The 20,299-nt window shown below is 37.2% G+C and overlaps 1 protein-coding gene across 2 annotated transcripts in view; it reads right to left on the reverse strand.

Annotated features, from left to right (window-relative positions):
• RSRC1 (arginine and serine rich coiled-coil 1) overlaps positions 1 to 17,977 on the reverse strand; it is a 320,815-nt gene extending 302,838 nt beyond the window's left edge. Inside the window, exons 1-4 of one of the 2 annotated variants that reach the window (XM_037526222.2) lie at positions 17,888 to 17,977; positions 12,968 to 13,084; positions 3,839 to 4,034; positions 3,294 to 3,419 (exon numbers count right to left, since the gene is read on the reverse strand). In XM_037526222.2, the coding sequence (XP_037382119.1) occupies positions 3,294 to 3,419; positions 3,839 to 4,032 (320 nt within the window). In that variant the 5' untranslated portion in view covers positions 4,033 to 4,034; positions 12,968 to 13,084; positions 17,888 to 17,977. The remainder of the gene's footprint in view (positions 1 to 3,293; positions 3,420 to 3,838; positions 4,035 to 12,967; positions 13,085 to 17,887) is intronic. The other variant, XM_054700979.1, reaches the window with a different exon arrangement.
• Positions 17,978 to 20,299: the final 2,322 nt, after the last annotated feature.

Consider the following 20,299-nt stretch of genomic DNA (forward strand, 5'->3'; position numbering starts at 1 on the left):
GGGTTACTGTACCTACATAAATATTTACAAACAAAAAAATATAAATGAAAATAAATAAAAAGCTTCTGTACAACAAAGGAAACCATCAACAAAATGAAAAGCCAATCTGTGGAATGGGAAAAAATATTTGCAAATCACATATCTAACAAGGGATTAATATCCAAATATAGGGCCTCCCCGGTGGCGCAGAGGTTGAGCACTGGGTTGCGAAGCTGCCTGCAGCCTCTGCAGCCAATCCCCAGCTGCTCCCCAGCCACCGGAGGAGGGTCCCACATGATGCGCAGACCTCTCCTGCCGCCCACTGTTCCCCTCAGCAGTGTACTTCGGTCCTTCTGCCTGCTCTGCTCCCTGCTCTGGCTCTGGTGAATTCTCTCACCCTTCTGCGCTTCTGACTGTACCCAGTGCTTGTATAAATAAATAAAAATAAATCTTTAAAAAAAATCCAAATATATATATATATATACACACATATATATAAAACTCATACAACTCATCAAAATCACACCACCTTCTCCTCTATTTAAAGACTTGATTAAACTATTCAAGGAATGGATTGTTCAATTTTCTTGTTAAACCAAGATTAACTTAGAAACTCAATGAGTTTAAACATTTTGAAGTGTAAATTCCTAAAAAGTATTTTCCAAAATAACCTAATATACCAGACTAGAATGATATAATCTCTTAAAATCAGCATCTCCAGGTTATCAGTTATTTCGGTTAAATGTGGAAGTACTGAAGCAATAGGTTGTGAAGTTGTTTCCAATAAGCCTCTGAACTTGTTTCCTTATACACAAAATAGAGGTAATTACCCTACATGACAGCCTGACAGAACTACAAACTCACATTACAAAATGAATTATGTGCTGGATTGTCTGTTGCTGAGTAGACATCACTGCCCCTTCTTTTAAGGTCTTCCTTGCATTGCAAATGAAAAGAAATTAAGGACATTTCCAGATTCCTCTCTGGAGGCAGTTGTAGGTAGATCTACCTGGGCAGAGAAGCAGCTTCCCAGGGAATAGTTTCTTGAGAACCACCCACTACAGTGCTACAAAGAAAGGGAGTTTCTTAAAGATTTCCAGTGACTTCTGAGAAAACAACCAGTTTCCATGCTGCAGGCTAAAATAATTAGTGACAGCTTCCTTAATCCCCAGAGCCCTTCCAGAGGTTATCTAAGCCTTTAATTGCCTGTGTTAAAACCCTGATACATGGAATTGAGTGGCTTCTGTTTTCCTAATCAATCTCTGATAGAGTGATACAATGCAGGGAAAACACTCTTCCACAGTGAAAAGAAGACCACACAAAAGCATAGATTATTATTTCTGTTCCCACTGATAGGAAATTTCAAATGAAGTTGTTTTCTGGTAATCAGCCTCTTTTTAGACAAATCAATACATCTAAAATAAAGCTTTCCTTCTACAAATCAATAAAACTTTTCCTTACTACAAAAATCAGCTCTCTACCTAACTTCATTTTCTCAATTAATCATTCACTCAATCAAGGCATGTTTACTAAGCAAGGCATTATGCTAGGTATCAGGAGAATTCCTCTGTAAGAGTTTATAATACATGAAAATAACAAAACATACTAGTCACAGTGCAACTTTTGCAAATTAGGAACTATATGTGAACGTGGGTCAGAGAAAGGATGTATTAAATCCGAAAAGATAAAACTAAAAAGCAATTAAGGAAGAAGAGAACTAAAGGTTAAATGGAACTGAGCATTAAGGGTAGGAAGACTGCACTGAGTAGAGATGACACAATAAACTGAAAGAAAGAGCATGTTCAAAGAAACAAAGCTAGCAATTCAAAGACATCTACGATGAACAGACACGTAATACAGAGTGGCTTACACCTGGAGTATGTATAAAGGAGAGGGGACAAAGTCCAAATAATACAAGACTAAAAAAACTAAACCTAATTCTCCAACTTCATACTCCTAAGTAGAATTACAAAATTTTATGCCTAGATAACAAAATCAGCCTAATATGTCCCTACAACTACAGTCTAATCATAAATACAAAGCACTAAACATAAAAAAGGAAGTGATATTTCTGAAGAGCTGCTTTTAATCCTAACACTCTTCTGCTCAAAACCCTTCAATAACTTCTAAATGCCCACTATATCAGGTCCCTCAATACCATGGTCCCCATCCTATTCATCAGTATTGTCTACCATCACCCAACACACACAACTTTCTCCACTTAAGCTAACCTCCACTGGACCCGGAGCACAGAAAGAAAATGCTGGTGGAGTGTCACTGTGTATTAGTCAGCTCATGCTGCTATCACAAAATAGTTTATAAAACAGGTACTTATTTTCTTACAGTTCTGGACACTAGAAAGTTCAAGATCAAGCATGCTCAAAGAGAGAGAGAGTGCTCTCTCACACTGTTCTATATAAAACAGGTTTTTATTTTCTTACAGTACTGGACACTAGAAAATTCAAGATCAAGCATGTTCAAATAGAGAGAGAGGGGCCTCCCTGGTGGCGCAAGGGATTAAGTATCAGCACTGTGAAGCTATCGGCAGCCACTGCAGCCTGGGTTCAATCCCTGGCCAGGGAACTAACCCAAAAAGAGCAGCAGACCTCTCCTGTCTCACCCGCTGCTCCCCTCAGCAGTGTATTTCAGTCAATCCGCCTATTCTGCTCCCCATTCACCTTCTGCACCTCTGGTCTACACTCCAGCTCTTGTATGCATAAATAAATTAAATAAATCTTAAAAAAAGAGAGAGCGGTTTCTCACACTGTTCTTCTAAGGCCACCAGTTCTAATGGATTAAGGTTCCCACCTTATAACCTCACTTAACCTTAATTATCTCCGTAAAGACCCTATCACCCTATCTCCAAACATAGTTACTTTGGGCATTAGGGCTTCAACATACATATTTTGGAGGGACACAAACACTCATTCCATAACATTCTGGCTATTTCTCGGGTTCAACCTTAAGAGATTTTGCAGCTTCTGCTCTTACCCTCTTGAAATACTTCCTCCATCATGTGGGAAAAGCCCTGCTTGGACTGCTGGAGGATAAATCAGAGGGGAAGAAAGACATCCTAGACAACTGCTAAGAGCCAGCACCAAATGCCATATATATGAGTGAGACCACACTGGACTAGTTCCAATCAATCTAACAAATAGTTACAGCCACATGAATGACCCAAAGTGAAACCAGCAAAACTGCCATCTGAGTTCAGTCAAAATTGTAGAATTGTGAGAAAATAAATGATTGCTGCTTTACATCAATAAATTTGGGAATAGTCTATTACAAAGTAATAAATATCTAACATGGCATACCTTCTTGTTCTGCTTTTTGACCTAGACCTCTGAACTCTATAGGATTTCCCTCGACCCCTTGAACGACTTCGACTTCGTTTTCTTCTAGATCCATAAGAAGAGCTACTGCTTGATCGATGCCTGCGTCTGAAATAAAATATGTCCAAATATTATGGCCAAAAAAATTTCTGTTATGGGTAAAAATGACAAATCATCTCAATTCTAAAAGAATCATCTCATTTTTATTAGGTCTCACTACTATCAAATAGAAACAAAGTTAAATGTTATTCCTCTTGAACAGTCAAGATATATGATTCATAATTTGGTGACTAGATCAGCTAAGTTGTATAAAGTTGCATACAATCCTTCCAAATATTACAGGTAATATAAGAACCATACCGGTTTATATTTGTCTACAAAGAATAGGCAAAGAATAAGGCACTAGATTCATGGGTTGGCCAGGCTAAACAAAAAACAACCCTTTGAATGAGACTTAATCATCATAAATATGTAACTACTCAGAGAAAAATGTTTTAAAGCACAAAACATGTGAACTCTAAAATCACCTTCTTTCATAAGAATGTGAGCGAGGCTGAAGATCTCTGGACCACGATCTTGACTTTGACCTCGATTTCCTTCCACTTTTCTTTCGGTTGTATGTTCTACTATCTGAAGAACTACTTGAAGACGACCGTCTTCGATGTTTCTTTTTTCTCTTGCTTCTGCTTTCTTCTTCAGTATCAGATGACCGGCGTCCCATTTCTACAAGTTTAAATTTAAAAAAACAAAAAAACATTTCTGACATAATGGCAAATGGATGAAATTTAGTCTAACAGTTTTTATAAAACTTTGTAAAAACTTCAGAAGTCTTATTTAAAGTAAATTTTTAAATGTACCTGGCTTCTTTATAGACAAGACATGAGAAACAACTCTAGTGCGGTCTTCTAGAATATCAATGAACTGTTTGTACAGTTAATGAACAATTTAAATTTGTCCTACAATTTTTCAAATGTTTCTCAAAGAAATCAATCCTAAGGACAGTTCATTATGACAATTTTCTTCTATTTTTAGTGGTTTAAAGATTAATCCTTCATTTTCATATTCCCTAAAGATAAGACATCTTACTATCTTGTATAATTAAATTTTTCTAACTGAAAATTCTAAAATTTTAAATGGTATGACCTCATTAGGCATCAACAAAGGATAGTTTAAAACAATACATTATCATAATTTCACTTCTGTAATTTGGGGGAAGAAAGGTTAATTAAAGTACTAAAATTGAGGGGGTTATTGTAAAGTCAGTCAAATCTTCACACAGCTACTATATATATAGTAGTAATACAATCTTTCATATATAAAGTAGTAATTGTATAGTATTATATAGTATAACATAGCAATATAATCTTTTTAGAAAACAATCTAATAGAGTAATAAAAAATGTTGATTTTTTTTGACCAAGCAATCCCACTTCTAGATACATAACCAGAAAATTTTTTCTTAGACAGATATATTCACTTATATGATTATTAAAATTACTTCTACAACAACCATAATTTAATAAAATATCTGAAAATTGATATACAAGAAGCAAGAAGAACACCAAACTTCCACGACGAAAGGAAAAACACAGCAAGACACATAATAGTAAAGCTCCCAAGAATCCAGGACAAGGAAAAAATAATGAAGCTGACAAGAGGGAAGAAACAGATAACATTCAAAGGAAAACCAATCAGGCTGACATCAGACTTCTCTGAAGAAACACTACGGGCAAGGAGAGAGTGGAGGGACATAGTCAACAGACTCCAAGAAAACAGATGCCAACCAAGAATACTCTATCCCGCAAAGCTCTCTTTCCTCCATGAAGAAAGAATATGGACCTTCCCAGACAAAGAGAAACTCCGGAATTTCATTGCGACTAAACCCCCACTCCAAAAAATACTACAAGGAATCCTAAAGCCAGAACCTCAAAGGGACGAATAACAACGAAAGAAGAGCAAAAAAAAAAAAAAGTTATTAAAAGAATAAATAAATAAAATCAAAGGAAAGACAAACATAATGGCAAATACAGATGCTAACATATCAATATTAACTCTAAATGTAAATGGACTAAACTCTTCAATAAAAAGACACAGAGTTGCAGCCTGGATTAAGAAACAAAACCCAACCTTTTGCTGTCTCCAGGAAACACATTTAGCTACAAAGATAAAAATAGGCTCAAAGTCAAGGATGGAAAACAATCCTACAAGCAAATGGGCCAAAAAAGAAAGCAGGAACAGCTATACTTATATCAGATAAAACAGACTTCAAACTCAAAAAAATAAAAAGAGACCCCAATGGTCACTACATTATGATTAAGGGGACAATACTTCAAGAAGAAATAACACTCATTAACATATACTCACCAAACGAAAGAGCACCAAAATATATCAGACAACTGTTGTCCTCTCTGAAAACAGACATCAGAGAAAACACATATGTAGTGGGAGACTTCAACACACCACTATCAACAATGGATAGATCAACAAGACAAAAAATAAGTAAAGAAACTAAAGCTCTAAATAAGGACCTAGAGCATTTGGGCTTAACAGACATCTATAGAACACTAAACCCAAAAAAAACGGAGTACACATTTTTTCTCAAGCGCACACGGATCATTCTCCAGGATCGATCACATACTGGGGCACAAGACAAACATCAACAGATACACCAAGATTGAAATCATACCAACCATCTTTTCTGACCACGAAGGCATCAAACTAGAAATAAATCATAAAAAGAAGGCAAGGAACTATCCTACCTCATGGAGATTAAAAGCCACACTACTGGAAGACCACTGGACTAACGAGGAGATCAAAGAAGAAATTAAAAAATTCTTTGAATTGAATGACAAGGAGGACACCAATATCCTAAATGTATGGGATGCAGCAAAAGCAGTAATAAGAGGAAATATATAGCAATAGAAGCTCACATCAAAAACAAGAAAGAACTCAAAGAAACAACCTAATCTCGAAGCTCAAAGATCTAGAAAAAGAACAACAAAAAAAACCCAGAACCAGTAGAAGAAAGAAATAATAAAACCAAAGCAGAAATAAATGAAATTGAAACTAAAAAAACAATCCAAAGATCAATGAAACCAAGAGCTGGTTCTTTGAAAAAAATAATAAAATAGACAAACCCTAGCCAGGCTCACAAAGGAAAGGGAGAAAGCACAAATACACAGAATCATAAATGAAAGAGGAGAAATCACAACGGACACAGCAGAAATCAAAAGAATAATCAGTAACTACTATGAACAGTTATATAGAAACAAGTTCAACAATCTAGAGGAGATGGACAAATTGCTACAACTCTACAATCACCCAAAGCTAGATAAAGAAGAAATAGAACACCTAAACAGACCAATTACAAGCAGCGAAATTGAAATGGTAATTAAAACCTCCAAAAAACAAAAGCCCAGGACCTGATGGATTTACAAATGAATTCTACCAAACATTCAGAGACGAATTAGTGCCTATCCTTCACAAACTCTTCCAAAAAATTGAGAAGGAAGGGACAATACCAAACACGTTCTATGAAGCCAATATTACACTAATACCAAAACCGAATAAGGACAACACAAAAAAGGAAAACTATAGGCCAATCTCCCTAATGAACACTGATGCAAAAATCCTCAATAAAATTTTAGCTATCAGAATCCAACAATGTATCCATAAGATAATTCACCACGACCAAGTTGGATTCATTCCAGGGGCACAAGGATGGTTTAACATCCGAAAATCAATCAACGTTATCCAACACATCAACAAAAAGAAATATAAAAACCATATGATAATATCAATAGATGCTGAGAAAGCTTTCGACAAAGTGCAACACCCATTCATGATAAAAGCCCTTGAAATTCTTGGGATACAAGGAACATACCTCAACATCATAAAGGCCATCTATGACAAGCCAACAGCCAGTATCATTCTCAATGGTGAAAAGCTGAAAGCAATTCCATTAAGATCTGGAACAAGACAAGGATGTCCACTCTCACCACTGCTTTTCAATATAATACTGGAAGTCCTAGCCAGAGCAATAAGACAAGAGAAAGACATCCAAGGAATCCAAATAGGAAAAGAAGAAGTCAAACTATCACTATTTGCAGATGATATGATAATATACATAGAGAACCCCAAAATCTCCACAGAAAAACTAATTCAACTCATCAATCAATTCAGTAAAGTGGCAGGATACAAAATCAACACGCAAAAGTCAGTAGCCTTCCTATACACAAACAATAAATCTGAAGAAGAAGAAATCAAAAAAACCACCCCTTTTATTATCGAAACAAAAAAAATCAAATATTTGGGAATAAATCTAACAAAAGAGGTAAAGGACCTATACAAAGAAAACTATAAAACACTGTTAAAAGAAATAGAAGAAGACACAAAGAAATGGAAAGACATCCCCTGCTCATGGATTGGAAGAATAAACATTATTAAAATGGCCATCCTACCAAAAGCAATATACAGATTCAATGCTATTCCAATCAAAATCTCAATGGCATTCTTCAAAGAAATAGAACAATTATTGATGAAATTCATATGGAATCACCAAAAACCCCGAATAGCAAAAGCTCTACTGAAAAAAAAAGAAGGAAATGGAGGCATCACACTCCCAGACTTCAAACTATACTACAAAGCCATAATCATCAAAACTGCATGGTATTGGAACAAGAACAGACATACAGACCAATGGAATCGAATAGAAAATCCAGAAATAAACCCACAGATTTATGGTCAACTAATCTTTGACAAAGGAGCAAAGACTATGCATTGGAGCAAAGAAAGTTTGTTCAATAGATGGTGCTGGGAAAACTGGGTCGCTACATGCAAAAGAATGAAGCTTGACCACTACCTCACACCATACACAAAAATCAACTCAAAATGGATTAAAGAACTAGACATAAGACCTGAAACCATAAAATACATAGAAGGAAATATAGGCGAAACACTACGGGATTTGCACATCAAAGACATCTTTACAGACACATCACCCAAAGCAGTGATAGTGAAGAGAAAGATAAACAGCTGGGACTACATCAAATTAAAGAGCTTCTGCACAGCAAAAGAGACAATAACAAAAACAAAGAGAAACCCCACCAACTGGGAGAACATTTTTGCACCCAACACTAATGATAAAGGACTGATCACAAAAATCTGCAAAGAGCTGATGAGACTCAGCAACAACAAAGAAAATAATCCAGTCAAAAAATGGGCAGAAGAGCTAAAAAGAAACTTCTCTGAAGAGGAAATGCAAATGGCCAACAGACATATGAAAAAATGTTCAACATCACTTGTCATCAGGGAAATGCAAATCAAAACTACCATGAGATACCATCTCACACCAGTGAGAATGGCACATATTAAAAAAACTAGCAACAACAAATGTTGGCGAGGATGTGGAGAAAAAGGAACTCTTGTGCACTGTTGGTGGGAGTGCAAACTGGTCCAACCACTATGGAGAGCTGTGTGGAGATTTCTGGACCTACTAAACATAGAGCTTCCATATGATCCAGCAATTCCACTCCTAGGTATTTACCCAAAGGACACAGAAACATCAATTCCAAAGAGCACCTGCACTCCTATGTTTATAGCAGCACTGTTTACAATAGCTAAGCTTTGGAAACAGCCCAAATGCCCAAAAATAGATGACTGGATCAAGAAGATGTGGTACATATATACCATGGAATATTACTCAGCATTCAAAAAAGATAAACACATGCAATTTGCAGCAACATGGATGGCACTGGAAGGGATCATGCTCAGCGAAATAAGCCAAAAAGAAAAAGAAAAATACCGGATGGTCTCACTCATAGCAGGAATCTAGAAAACTTAAATAAGGGACCAGGAAAATGAATATAAGAAAGTGAAAATCAAAATCAACAAAAAACTATGAACCAGAGACACTTTTTGGGGGGTGGGGGGCGGGAGGTGAAGGATTGGGGTCAGAATGGGGCGTTTGCAATTGTATGGGGGAATATAAAAATAAAATTTAATATTTGAAAAAAAAAAAAAATATATGCATGAGTAAACAAAAAATGAAAACAACTGATAATATTTAAGTAACAACACTGAGTAGTTTTTTTTTTTTTTAAGCTATTTCCTATCTGGTTATGGTAATGCTTGTATATTTAGTATACAAAAAAAGAAAAAACAAATAGAACTTAAGGTTTTCATATTTAGGATTTAACTTAGATGACAAAAAGTTTACTTGCCTTGGCCTCAATATAATATGCAATCTTATTTTGTTTACTAAAATAGTTATTACTTCCAATATCATATAAAAGCAAGATCCTGTCTAATGATTAAGATAAATGGGATCAGAAAAACAAAAATCTTGCTTTCCTCTAATATTTACGCAAAATAACTTAATTATCATTAATAGAAACAAAACGATGTGTTAAATTACAGCTTTATTTTCAAAATTGCCAGATAAGCCAGACCCTCCTTGACTCCAAAACAATACCAGTTAAAAATCACTAATAATACTCAATTCTAACATTAAGCTGTTTATATAGATCTAGGATTAAAGGCTTTAAATATAGTTTTTAAGCTTTAAGTTGTTCATGTGTCTAACATTTTATAGCAACAAATACTGGGAAGGTTTGGTTTTGAAATTTGAAGTAAATAACTTCAGTTAATAAATAACTAACATATCTAATTTAGTTTTCTCATTGAGAAATGAAACTGCCCTGGCTAAAAGATCACTATAACCCTTTCCATCTTTAAAATAGTATGATTACGAAATTATACATGCACATACATATATATTTCAATATAAGTGTATCTAATGTTCACTTTATATATGGTACATACCCATTATATACATATAAGTATATAATACAAATCCATTATATACCTATCTACATACCTGTGTGTATATATATTTCCATTAAGGAATTTCTACACAATTGAATATAATAATCATCTAAGTTTTCTTATTTCCTGGCTTTTTTCTTGCTTTCTTTTTTTCACCTTTAAGCAATTTTAAGCAATTAAGCAACAGAGAATTTTCTTTGCCCACAGATACCCATTTAAATTAAGTTTTTATTATGTTCTTATTATCTGATTTTTAAAAATACTAAAATGAGAGTAAAAGGATAAAATAGTATAAACTCACAAGGATAAAGAGACTAGAAAAGAAAACAACAGGAACAGTAGACAAGATATGTTAACAAATTTTAAGTAAATGAAAAACAGATGGAGGACTCAGAACTAAGAAAGCTGAATCAAGGCTATGTCACCCAACAACTGCAGAGAATTCCAACAAGAAAAAGGCTAATTCACATAGCAAAAATCAAAAAGGATCAAGAATTTGCAACACCAGATACCATAGCAGGCACAATTAGGCATGGAACTAAGTAACAAGAGTTGGTTGAAAGCCTGCAAAAGAAGTAGTTTCCCGGATCCCCTCCTGAGCCAATCCTGACAAGCTGACTACTCAGCTTTGAAGAAGAGAAGAGGTAGGAGAAGAGGTTTATTTTAGAAGAAAAAGAAAACAATGGAGCACCAGGTTTAGGGGCACAGTAAAAGGGGGCAGAGAGATCTAAACAGAAAATTAGTTTAAAATACAATCTAATGATAAATAAATACTGTAGCTCTATATGTTTGGATCCAAGAATTCTGGCAGAGGATTCTCCTCAGCAACTGAAGAGTATCTGACAACAGGTTGAGTATTTGAAGCATTACCCCTGCCGTCCCCCCAAAGAAAGGCCAGGTCTACACCCAATCACTCTATATAACCAAGCACAAACTTTAAATACAGTACATTTTCTTTTCCCTGTAAACTTTTTTCTGCTAACCTTTTAGGGACTATCCAACATAAGATAATCAATCAAGTAACGAAAGCCTTCATTGTAAGAGGCAAAAACCAAAACATAATTTAAAAAAAGCAACTCATAGTAAACAAGGAATATGTAGAAAAAAAGTTTAAGGAAAAAAAATCATAGCTAATGATGCAGCAAAGCATAGGAGGAAGAGTCTAAGAACAGGCTGAAAGCTTGAAACGTAAACAAATGATAACTTTATAAAATACAATACCATTAGAAGGTAAGACAAAAAACTCCAGAAAGTAGAAAGATTAAAAAATAGGTGGTAAAAGAGGATCAACACATAAGTCCAACATCCAAGCCATATGTATCCCCTAAAATGAGACGAAAGCTTAAAAAAAAAGCCAAAGAATAATTCAAAACAATTTCCGGAATTGAAAGATACGAATTGACCTAAGCCCATGAGACAGTGATTTTTAAAAAGACAGGCACCAGGCATATCTCATAAAAAATTCAGACACAACAAATATAGAAGATCCTAGTAACTTTGAAAGAGAAAAAAATGGGAGAAATCACAATATAAGGCATAAGGCTTCTCAACAGCAACAAAAGACAATGAAGAGTTGATTCCAAATTTTAAGTGAAAATGATTTTCTTTCTTTTTTTTTTTTTAAAGACTTATTTATGCATATAAGAACCAGGGTTATACCAGAGGTGCAGGGGCACTGGGGGAGAGGATTCACCAGAGATAGAGTGGGGTGCAGAACAGGCAGATCTAGTGAAATACACTAAGGGAAGCAGTGGGCAAGACAGGAGAGGTCTGCTGCACCATATGTGGTTTAGCTCCCTGGCTGGTGACTAAACTCAGGCTGTAGCAGTGACAGCATTGAGACTAAACCCCTACACCACCAGTAAGGCCCCCCTGAAAATGATTTTCAACCCAGAATCCACTCCAGCCCAATCACTGATCTGAGACCAGAATAAAGACATTCAAGATTTCAAAATTAAACCTCACAATCACCTTTTTTTAGGAAGCTACTTGAAGATGTGCTCCACCAAAAAGAGAGAGGAAAACAACAAAGACAAATCAGATTCAGGAAATAATGGATCTAACTTTTTTTTTTTAAAGATTTATTTATTTATGCACACAAGAGCTGGGGTACAGGCCAGAGGTGTGGGGGGTAAGAAGATTCATTAGAGACAGAGTGGGGAACAGAACAGGCAGATTGACCAAAGTACACTGCTGAGGGGAGCAGTGGGCGAGTCAGGAGAGGTCTGCTGCACCATGTGGGTTGCTCCCAGGCCAGCTGGGGAACGAACTCATGCTGCAGAGGCTGCGGACTGCTTCATAGTGCTGTGCTTAACCCCTTGCGCCACCAGGGAGGCCCAGATCTAACTTTAGAGTTAAGTAAAAAGTCTCAGGATAATAGCAGGCCTAGGTAAAAGGGACACATCAGTGAAGGAGACAAATGAGCTTTTATTCTAGTGTAACAGGAGTTCTCAAAATGGGGTCTATAGGGCCCCCCTGTTGGTGCAAGGGGTTAAGCACCGCACTATGAAGCAATCTGCAGCCTCTGCAGCATGAGTTCGATCCCCGGCTGGCCAAGGAGAAACCCATATGACGCAGCAGACCTCTCCTGTCTCGCCCGCTGCTACCCTCAGCAGTGTATTCCAGTTAGTCTGCCTGTTCTGTTCCCCACTCTGTTTCTGGTGAATCCTCTCACCCCCAGCATCTCTGGTGTGTACCCAGCTCTCATATGCATAAATAAATAAATCTTTAAAAAAAAAAAGGGGTCTATAGATACATGGGAGTCCCTCAGACCCTTTGAAAGGATCTAAGAGGTCAAATCTATCTGTACTATAATACCAAAACATTATTTACCTTTTTCACTGTGTTGACTTTTGCGCTGATGATGTAAAAGCAATGGTAGGCACAACTACTGGTACCTTAACAGGAATCTAGGCGATGACACCAAACAGTACTAGCCGTCACTGCATTCTTGATTGCCACACAGTCACAGTAAAAGAAAAGCAAAAATAGCAGTAGAAGTCACTAATTTTATTTACTGTCAACACTTGAATATACATTGTTTTTAGCATTTTAAATGATGAAGTGGGAAATAAACAAAAGTGCTACTTACAGAAAAATGATAGTTATCTTGAAAAGAAGTATTTGTGCAACTAATTGTAAATTGTGCTAATTGCTTTTATCATGAAACACTTTTTATTTTGAATAACTGAATGATTATTCAGACTTGGGTATCTATCTAACAGACATTTTCTCAAAAATGGAGTCTTTCATTTTAAGGAATTGAAAATTTTGAGGAAAACTGACATTTTGTTGTCAATGATAAAATGTGAACCCTCAGGCAAAAATCAGAATTTTAAATTATTAGCATCACCTCTATGAGACCTACAAGGTTCCCAGTACTTAAGAGTTTGCTGATGAGATTAGTGATACTAACAAATGTGATTCTTTTAATATTATATAAAGAAGGGTGTCAACATTTGGAAGATAACTCAGTAAACCAGTATTTCCCAGTTCTCTAATGACACAGAATCATGCATGAGTTAAAAAGTACATTCACGGGCCTCCCCGGTGGCGCAGAGGTTGAACGCTGGGTTGCGAAGCTGCCCGCAGCCTCTGCAGCGCCGGTTCGATCCCCGGCCACCGGAGGAGGGTCCCACATGGCGCGCAGACCTTTCCTGCCGCCCGCTGCTCCCCTCAGCAGTGTACTTCGGTCCTTCTGCCTGTTCTGTTCCCCGCTCTGGCTCTGGTGAATACTCTCACCCTCCTGCGCTTCTGACTGTACCCAGTGCATGTACAAACAAAACAAACAAATAAATAAAAATCATAAATAAATAAATAAAAATACATGCCTCTTAAAAAAAAAAAGTCCATTCACGATGCAAGATTGTGTAATAAAGCATAGAAATACTGTGGATATGGTTTGACATACATTACAACCAATCCTTAAGAAACTAGTACTTGTCAAGTTTTGGTGTAGTATCAAAGGAGTGATTATCAGAAAAGGATATTAAAATACTACATTTCAACAACATATCTGTGTGCATCCATATTTTCTTCAGATATTTCAAGACAACCCATCAAAATAGACTAAATGCAGAAGCAGATGCAAGAATTCAACTGTCTTCCACCAAGCCAGCCATAAGAGATTTGGAAAAATGGAAAATGTCACTTTTATCACTAAGTTTGTGTTGTTTTGGAACATATAGCTATTTTTCACATCACATGTGTTATGTATACTAGCATGGAATGGGTTTATTATTTTTAAATAGATTAATAAGTACTTCAAATGTTTGTTTTAATTGCCAATAAGGAAGTATTTATAGATACTACCCATATAGATAAAAGTTCTTGGGGTACTCAAAAATTTTTAAGAGTACAAAAGGAGTGTAAAGCTAAAGAGTATACAACTAAAGTTTAAGAACTGTTGCTCTAAGTCATTTCCATTCTCCATGCTTGTCCAGCTTACTAGGGCCCAGTATTAGGCATAAAGAAAAAAAAGGAAAAGGACACATACATCTAATTATGTATCTTGTTGGTCACCAAAAAAGAGAGAATAGAAGGTAGATATAAATTGTTGTTTTTATTTTAAGCAACATAATTTATACAAAAGAATGATTACATTTAACCCAGAAAAGTTATGGAAGATACAAAATCCCCCCTTAGAGGAATCGAGTAGAAAAGGGTTGAAAAAGTCATAATTTTTTTTCAAGTAACATGTTTACATTTCAGAAAACGTACACTTAAGACTGATCTCAACAAGAGGAAGCAAAAGGCCACGATATTTCTCTATTAGCGTCTACTTCAAATATTTCTTCAGAGAAGGTAGTGAACACTAAGCAATTCAGAGGTACATCTAAAACTGTTCTATCAATGACAAGTACTAAATTCCTTCTCACCAGCTTACATATACACTTACCTCCAGATTTCCATTATGTCAGTAGCATATAATCGAATATACTTGCCCATTCCAGTCATGATGTTGCAGAAATTAATTTTAGTCTTTTACCCAGGCAGGGGAAGAACAAGAGGTACTTCAGAAATGGTGAGGCCAGGAGAAGCTTTATACTCATGCATGAGGTCTCAGACCTGGGTAGGCCAGTAAGGTCTGAGCCCCGGTCTAGAGACAAAGAGTCTCTTTTATACACAACCACTTTACATTGATAAAGTTGGTTAGTTATCATACAACTTCTTGACACAGGAAAAGGGGGAGGATACAGATCTTAGAGGATGGCCTGGGAGATCAAACAGCCTAGCAGGCTGCCAGACCTTGTTTAGATATGCTTATTAAGGAAGCAAACTTGTTATTTACTTTACATTTCCAGGTCTATGACTCTTTAACAGGGAAAGATTTCCTTTTCTTAGCAGTTCCCTTTCAATGATGGTCAATTTATATTACACAGTCCTAACAAGGAAGACCTCTATATTTAACTCTACTGGGTAAAGTGCAGGGCATGGAAAGACACAATAACAGCTCTTTCTGATACAAGATATGAGCACATATTTTTGGAAGTGCCACAAGCTAACAATCTTTCCCTCTATCTGTAAGCAGAAAAGGCAATATAGGTACAAAACCCTCACAGTTACTGGTTTTCTATTGGTTGTAAACCTCACTCAACTACTCTTGCTACAGAACTGAAGTGATGACAAACAATGACGACAGTTGGCCACTGATTTACAAAAACATCTTAGTGTAAAGTTTGGTGACTGATTAAAGATGTGGAGACAAGAAGTAGTCATTCAAAAGAGGGCTCAAAGAAAGGCATACACAAGTAATTCATTAGTCCAGTTATAAAGGTACAAGAAGCAGTTATCTTTTCAGGAAATAGGCAATTTCACTCATTAGTCTATCCAAGTATAATCGTTTTTACCTTGTACACATGGTCAAAAAGGAAAAGAAAAAGATTACCAGTCGTTTCCAATGGGAAATCCACCTCAAAAAGTTAGAGAAAAATAAAAATGGCATTAACAACATTGAGCATAGGAAGAAATCTACAAACAAATATAAAGCACAGAACGATGCAAAGGCAGTGTAAGAAGTAAGGTAAAAGTGTTGCATAGGGGTCTTCACTGGTGGCACAGTGGTTGAGCGCCGGGTGGTGAAGCTGCCCGCAGCCTCTGCAGCTGCAGCGCCAGTTCGATCCCAGGCCACGAGTGAGGACCCCACATGGCGCGACAGACCCCTCAGCAGTGTATTTCGTCCGTCTGCCTGTTCTGTTCCCCGTTCTGGCTCTGGTGAATTCTCTCACCCTCCCGCGTTTCTGACTGTACCCAGTGCTTGTATAAATAAATAAATCTTTAAAAAAAAAAAAAAAGTCTTGCATAGCAAGCATAACAAAGCAAAACTCAAGAGATAACGAATTGTCAAAACACACCTCCTGCTGTTATAGGGCAGCCCCGATATTGAACACTACCACAACTGAAAATTTGTAGATTAGTATCTTTTTGAGAAAACATTGTCAATCATAGCAACTTCTCCCCAATGGTTTGAAAATGAAAAGAGAAAATATACATCTTCTATGATAATCGTTACAGAACCTTTCCAATTGATAGCAAAATTGTTGAAGGCTGCTGAATTGGTAATGCCAATTAATAGGTGCCAGCTGCCTTTATCTTTTTCAATTTCAAACATTTTTAGTCCTCTTACTGAAGAACATACAATAACATGTCACCACTTAGGAGGTAATCGCCTTTGCCTGCAAGCAAAGTGAATATTTATAAACTCTAAGGCTAGAGGAGTTCTCAAGGTTACACTTAATCATATTTACTCCAATCCTTAAACTCGAGAACTCTGCTTAACTCTTAAAGTTTTAATATCTAAATTCAAAGATAACTTGGATATTCTGTTGTGACAATATACTTAAATTCTTAGCATCTAGTTAGCTGAAACACAAATAGGTTAATGCTAAATCTGAACATTTAAAAAAAAATTATTTTTCAGGCTTTTAGTGAGCATTTAAAAATATGTAACCTCGAGAGAGAGTTCAGGTAAAGTTGATCTAAAATCCGGGGCCAGCAACATGTTTAAAAGTGACGAAGAGTATCCCATCAAAGTAAACAGAGTTTAACAGCAGCCTAATGCTCTTGGTCCACTACCACATGGTCATAGCCCTGATGTCTAAGAAACTGTTTAAGGCGAGTATTTAAAGAGGAAAGTCTATTTCACCTGGCACCACCTCGCCCCTAGGTAGGTAAGGGTCAAATGGAACTGGAAGGGGGGGTGGATCTGAAGCAGAGACAGCACCGGTGGTGGGTTAGGATTCCCCAAGTGGCAGTCTCCCTTTGGATTCCACCCAAAAGAGAGCCAGACCCCCAGCACAGGCTGCGGATTATAAAATGAACCAAGAAATCCCACATCAGCGATCTAGAACCAGGGTTGGAGGTGGGATTAAAGGCGGGATACTGAAGGAAGGAGGGGAGCGCTGGCTAACTCTCCCTCGCCTCCACCGGGCACAGGGCCTAGCGTGAGGCCAAGATCCTCTCCCTCTCCCACCACCCCACTATCGCCCACAGCTCTGGCCCAGGACCTATCCACCGCCTCTGGGATCAGGACCGCCAGGTGCGTGCGCATGCGCTCGGCGTCGCCCCGCCCCACCCCCATCCCCGCCGCCGCCACCACGGCCTCGCGCAGCCTCAGCCCAGCAGGCCTCGGAGGCCCGCAGCCGCTGGCACCGTCTCCCGACTATGGCCGGAGGCCGTAGCTGGGTCCGGCTTTCGGGCCCACACCTTCCCGTGACTTGCAAACACCGCAGATCTGAAAGAGTGTCCACAAACCTAGGCGCTGCCGGCGTCCTCCGAACTCGCTTCAGTTCAAGCTCGCCGCCTTCCTGGTTCCCAGCGCCAGGCAGCTCCAGCCGAGCTTCGAATGCGTCGATAGAGGCTGCCAGGCACGGGAGTGCCGAGGGAGTGGATCGTCACGCCGCCAATTTTTTGTTTGGTGTTGATTTTCGTGCTTGTTTATTTCACTTCCTTATTACTAAAAAGCAATTAAGATGGGGGCTGAGGGGTATTGTAGCCTTAGTAATCGTTATCGTCGCAGGTAATCAGGAAACAAATCTGCGTCGTGGGAAGTTATGTCTTAGGACTCCCACATGTAGCAAAATTGGTTATCTCACACTAGGGGAGGACGAAAATCGCCCAACAATAATAAATCACTGCAGTGTGTCGGTATAGGGCGGTGTGTGATTAAATTGTAATGATTTATTTGCAAAAATGCATTAAAAGTCGGTGTTTCTTCTGCCCTGAAGGTGAAAGCACTCACAGGTTGGGTGCAAATTAGTTTTGCACATTAAAGTAACTGGTTGGTAGAGGAAAGAGGGAGAAGGTTGCCCGAGGCGGGAGCGGTTTCTTTTGAAACAATTGAATGTATGGGGGTATTTTGTTATTGTAATCAATAGAAATTAAAGCTTATTAGCATTTTCTGATCACTTGTCCGTTGCGCGAACGTCTTTTTTTTTTCTTATTTGCTATATAAGTGAGCAACAATAAAGAGGTAAATAAACTGCTGTAGGTCGACTTTGAGAACCAACTCGTTCACAACCTCTGGATGCCCAAGCTACAGTTGTCCGCAGATGTTTGAGAGAGCGAAAACCTCCATATATGTATTTCTCACAAATGACTGTACCTTAACGAACCAGTTTTGAGAACCATTGTAAAACTTAACGACCACACTGCATGATTATTTTAAATAATTCAATAGCTGGCGGTGGAGAGAGATCCTTAGGGTCCTGACTTTTATTGCAGCCAGAATATTTGTCTGCAGGTTGTCAGCTTAGCTTTACTCTCAGTGTACTTTTACCAACCCTGCATCTGAAAAATATTTGCTATTGAATGAACATTAGAACTTCTTGAGCTTTTTACTAGATTTTTTTAAATCTTGGATTTTTAAAAAACTCAACTCAGGCCAGTGGGAATCAATGGTCTGACATCAAATTTCTCATAGTTCCATATGATATCAACACCACTATTCCTAAATATACAAAGAACCAATGCACCAAAATCATGAGAAAATCTGTGTGGTGTGAATTATACAAGATTGTATCCCAGCCTTCCCGGACTACCTTTAAAGTGATCGTCTTTCCCTCAAGCTCAGTAGAGGGAATTTGAGTTTCAATTTAAAAGTCATATACTTGAAGAAGAAAAAAATCAGTTTGTAACTCTCCTGATCCTTTAATAGACATCCAATACCAGTTATATGGGGTATTATGCATGTAACACTTCAGTTTGAGAGTTCTTTGAGCACAACATTCATTAACCTCATTACTGGGCATTGTACAAATAATCTTAAAAATGGAATTGCATAAAGGATTACAGTTGTATGGTTATGAACCTCTGAGCATATCAAAATAAAGTGGTTACAAATAGCAACCCAAAAGAAAGTGCTAAATCCTGTTTCCAAATTTATATAACTTTGGAAAATGTGAGCACTTGTGTCTCTTATAGAATAATAAAGTAAAAGCAGACACTCATAGAATTCATTAATACCTATAAGCTATTCTTAGTGGAAACTTAAAGATCTTAACTATATCTCTTAAAAGTAGCAATAAATGGAATATTTTTAAAAGAACAAAAGATAAATTCAGAATTCAAGAGAAGGCAAATAACATTTCTAAAATATTTATATCTTCCTTCAGTTGAACATGAACATTTTCAATGACAGTAGTATTGTATTGTATTACATAGTTATATGTAGTTATATTTTATAAACACATCAAGTTATAATTGTGTTCGTTTTTCACAAATCCTTCAGGTTGTTTGGAGGGAAATTCTCAAAGGATATGTTAACTTTGTGCTGATGCCTTCACGAATGGGTGGAAGATATAAGTATTAAAGTTATGTAACTGCTTTTATTTTGACCAAAAGTATTAGATCTAATATAACAAACAAGTCACCTTTAACATCAGAAAGTCTGCATTAATATTCAGACTACTTGAAAAAGCCCCCAAAGCCACACTTGAGTAAGAATAGTTTATGCGGTCAAATAAACATAACTTTTTGTATACAAATATTCTGGCCACTCTTCTCACAGCAAGCTTTGGTCTGCGTAACACAAATGACTCAGGAATATAGATGATCCTTTCAAATAAACTGTTTCTCTGAAAATTACATGAGAGAAGAAAGAGGGAGTGAGACCTTACACCCCGCGAGTATCTGTTTTTGAATAGTCCCCGATAAAATTAGATGGGG

Source organism: Talpa occidentalis, unplaced genomic scaffold (genome assembly GCF_014898055.3).
Source record: "Talpa occidentalis isolate TD23 unplaced genomic scaffold, MPIMG_talOcc4v2.1 talOcc4.4, whole genome shotgun sequence".
NCBI classification, from domain to species: Eukaryota; Metazoa; Chordata; class Mammalia; order Eulipotyphla; family Talpidae; genus Talpa; species Talpa occidentalis.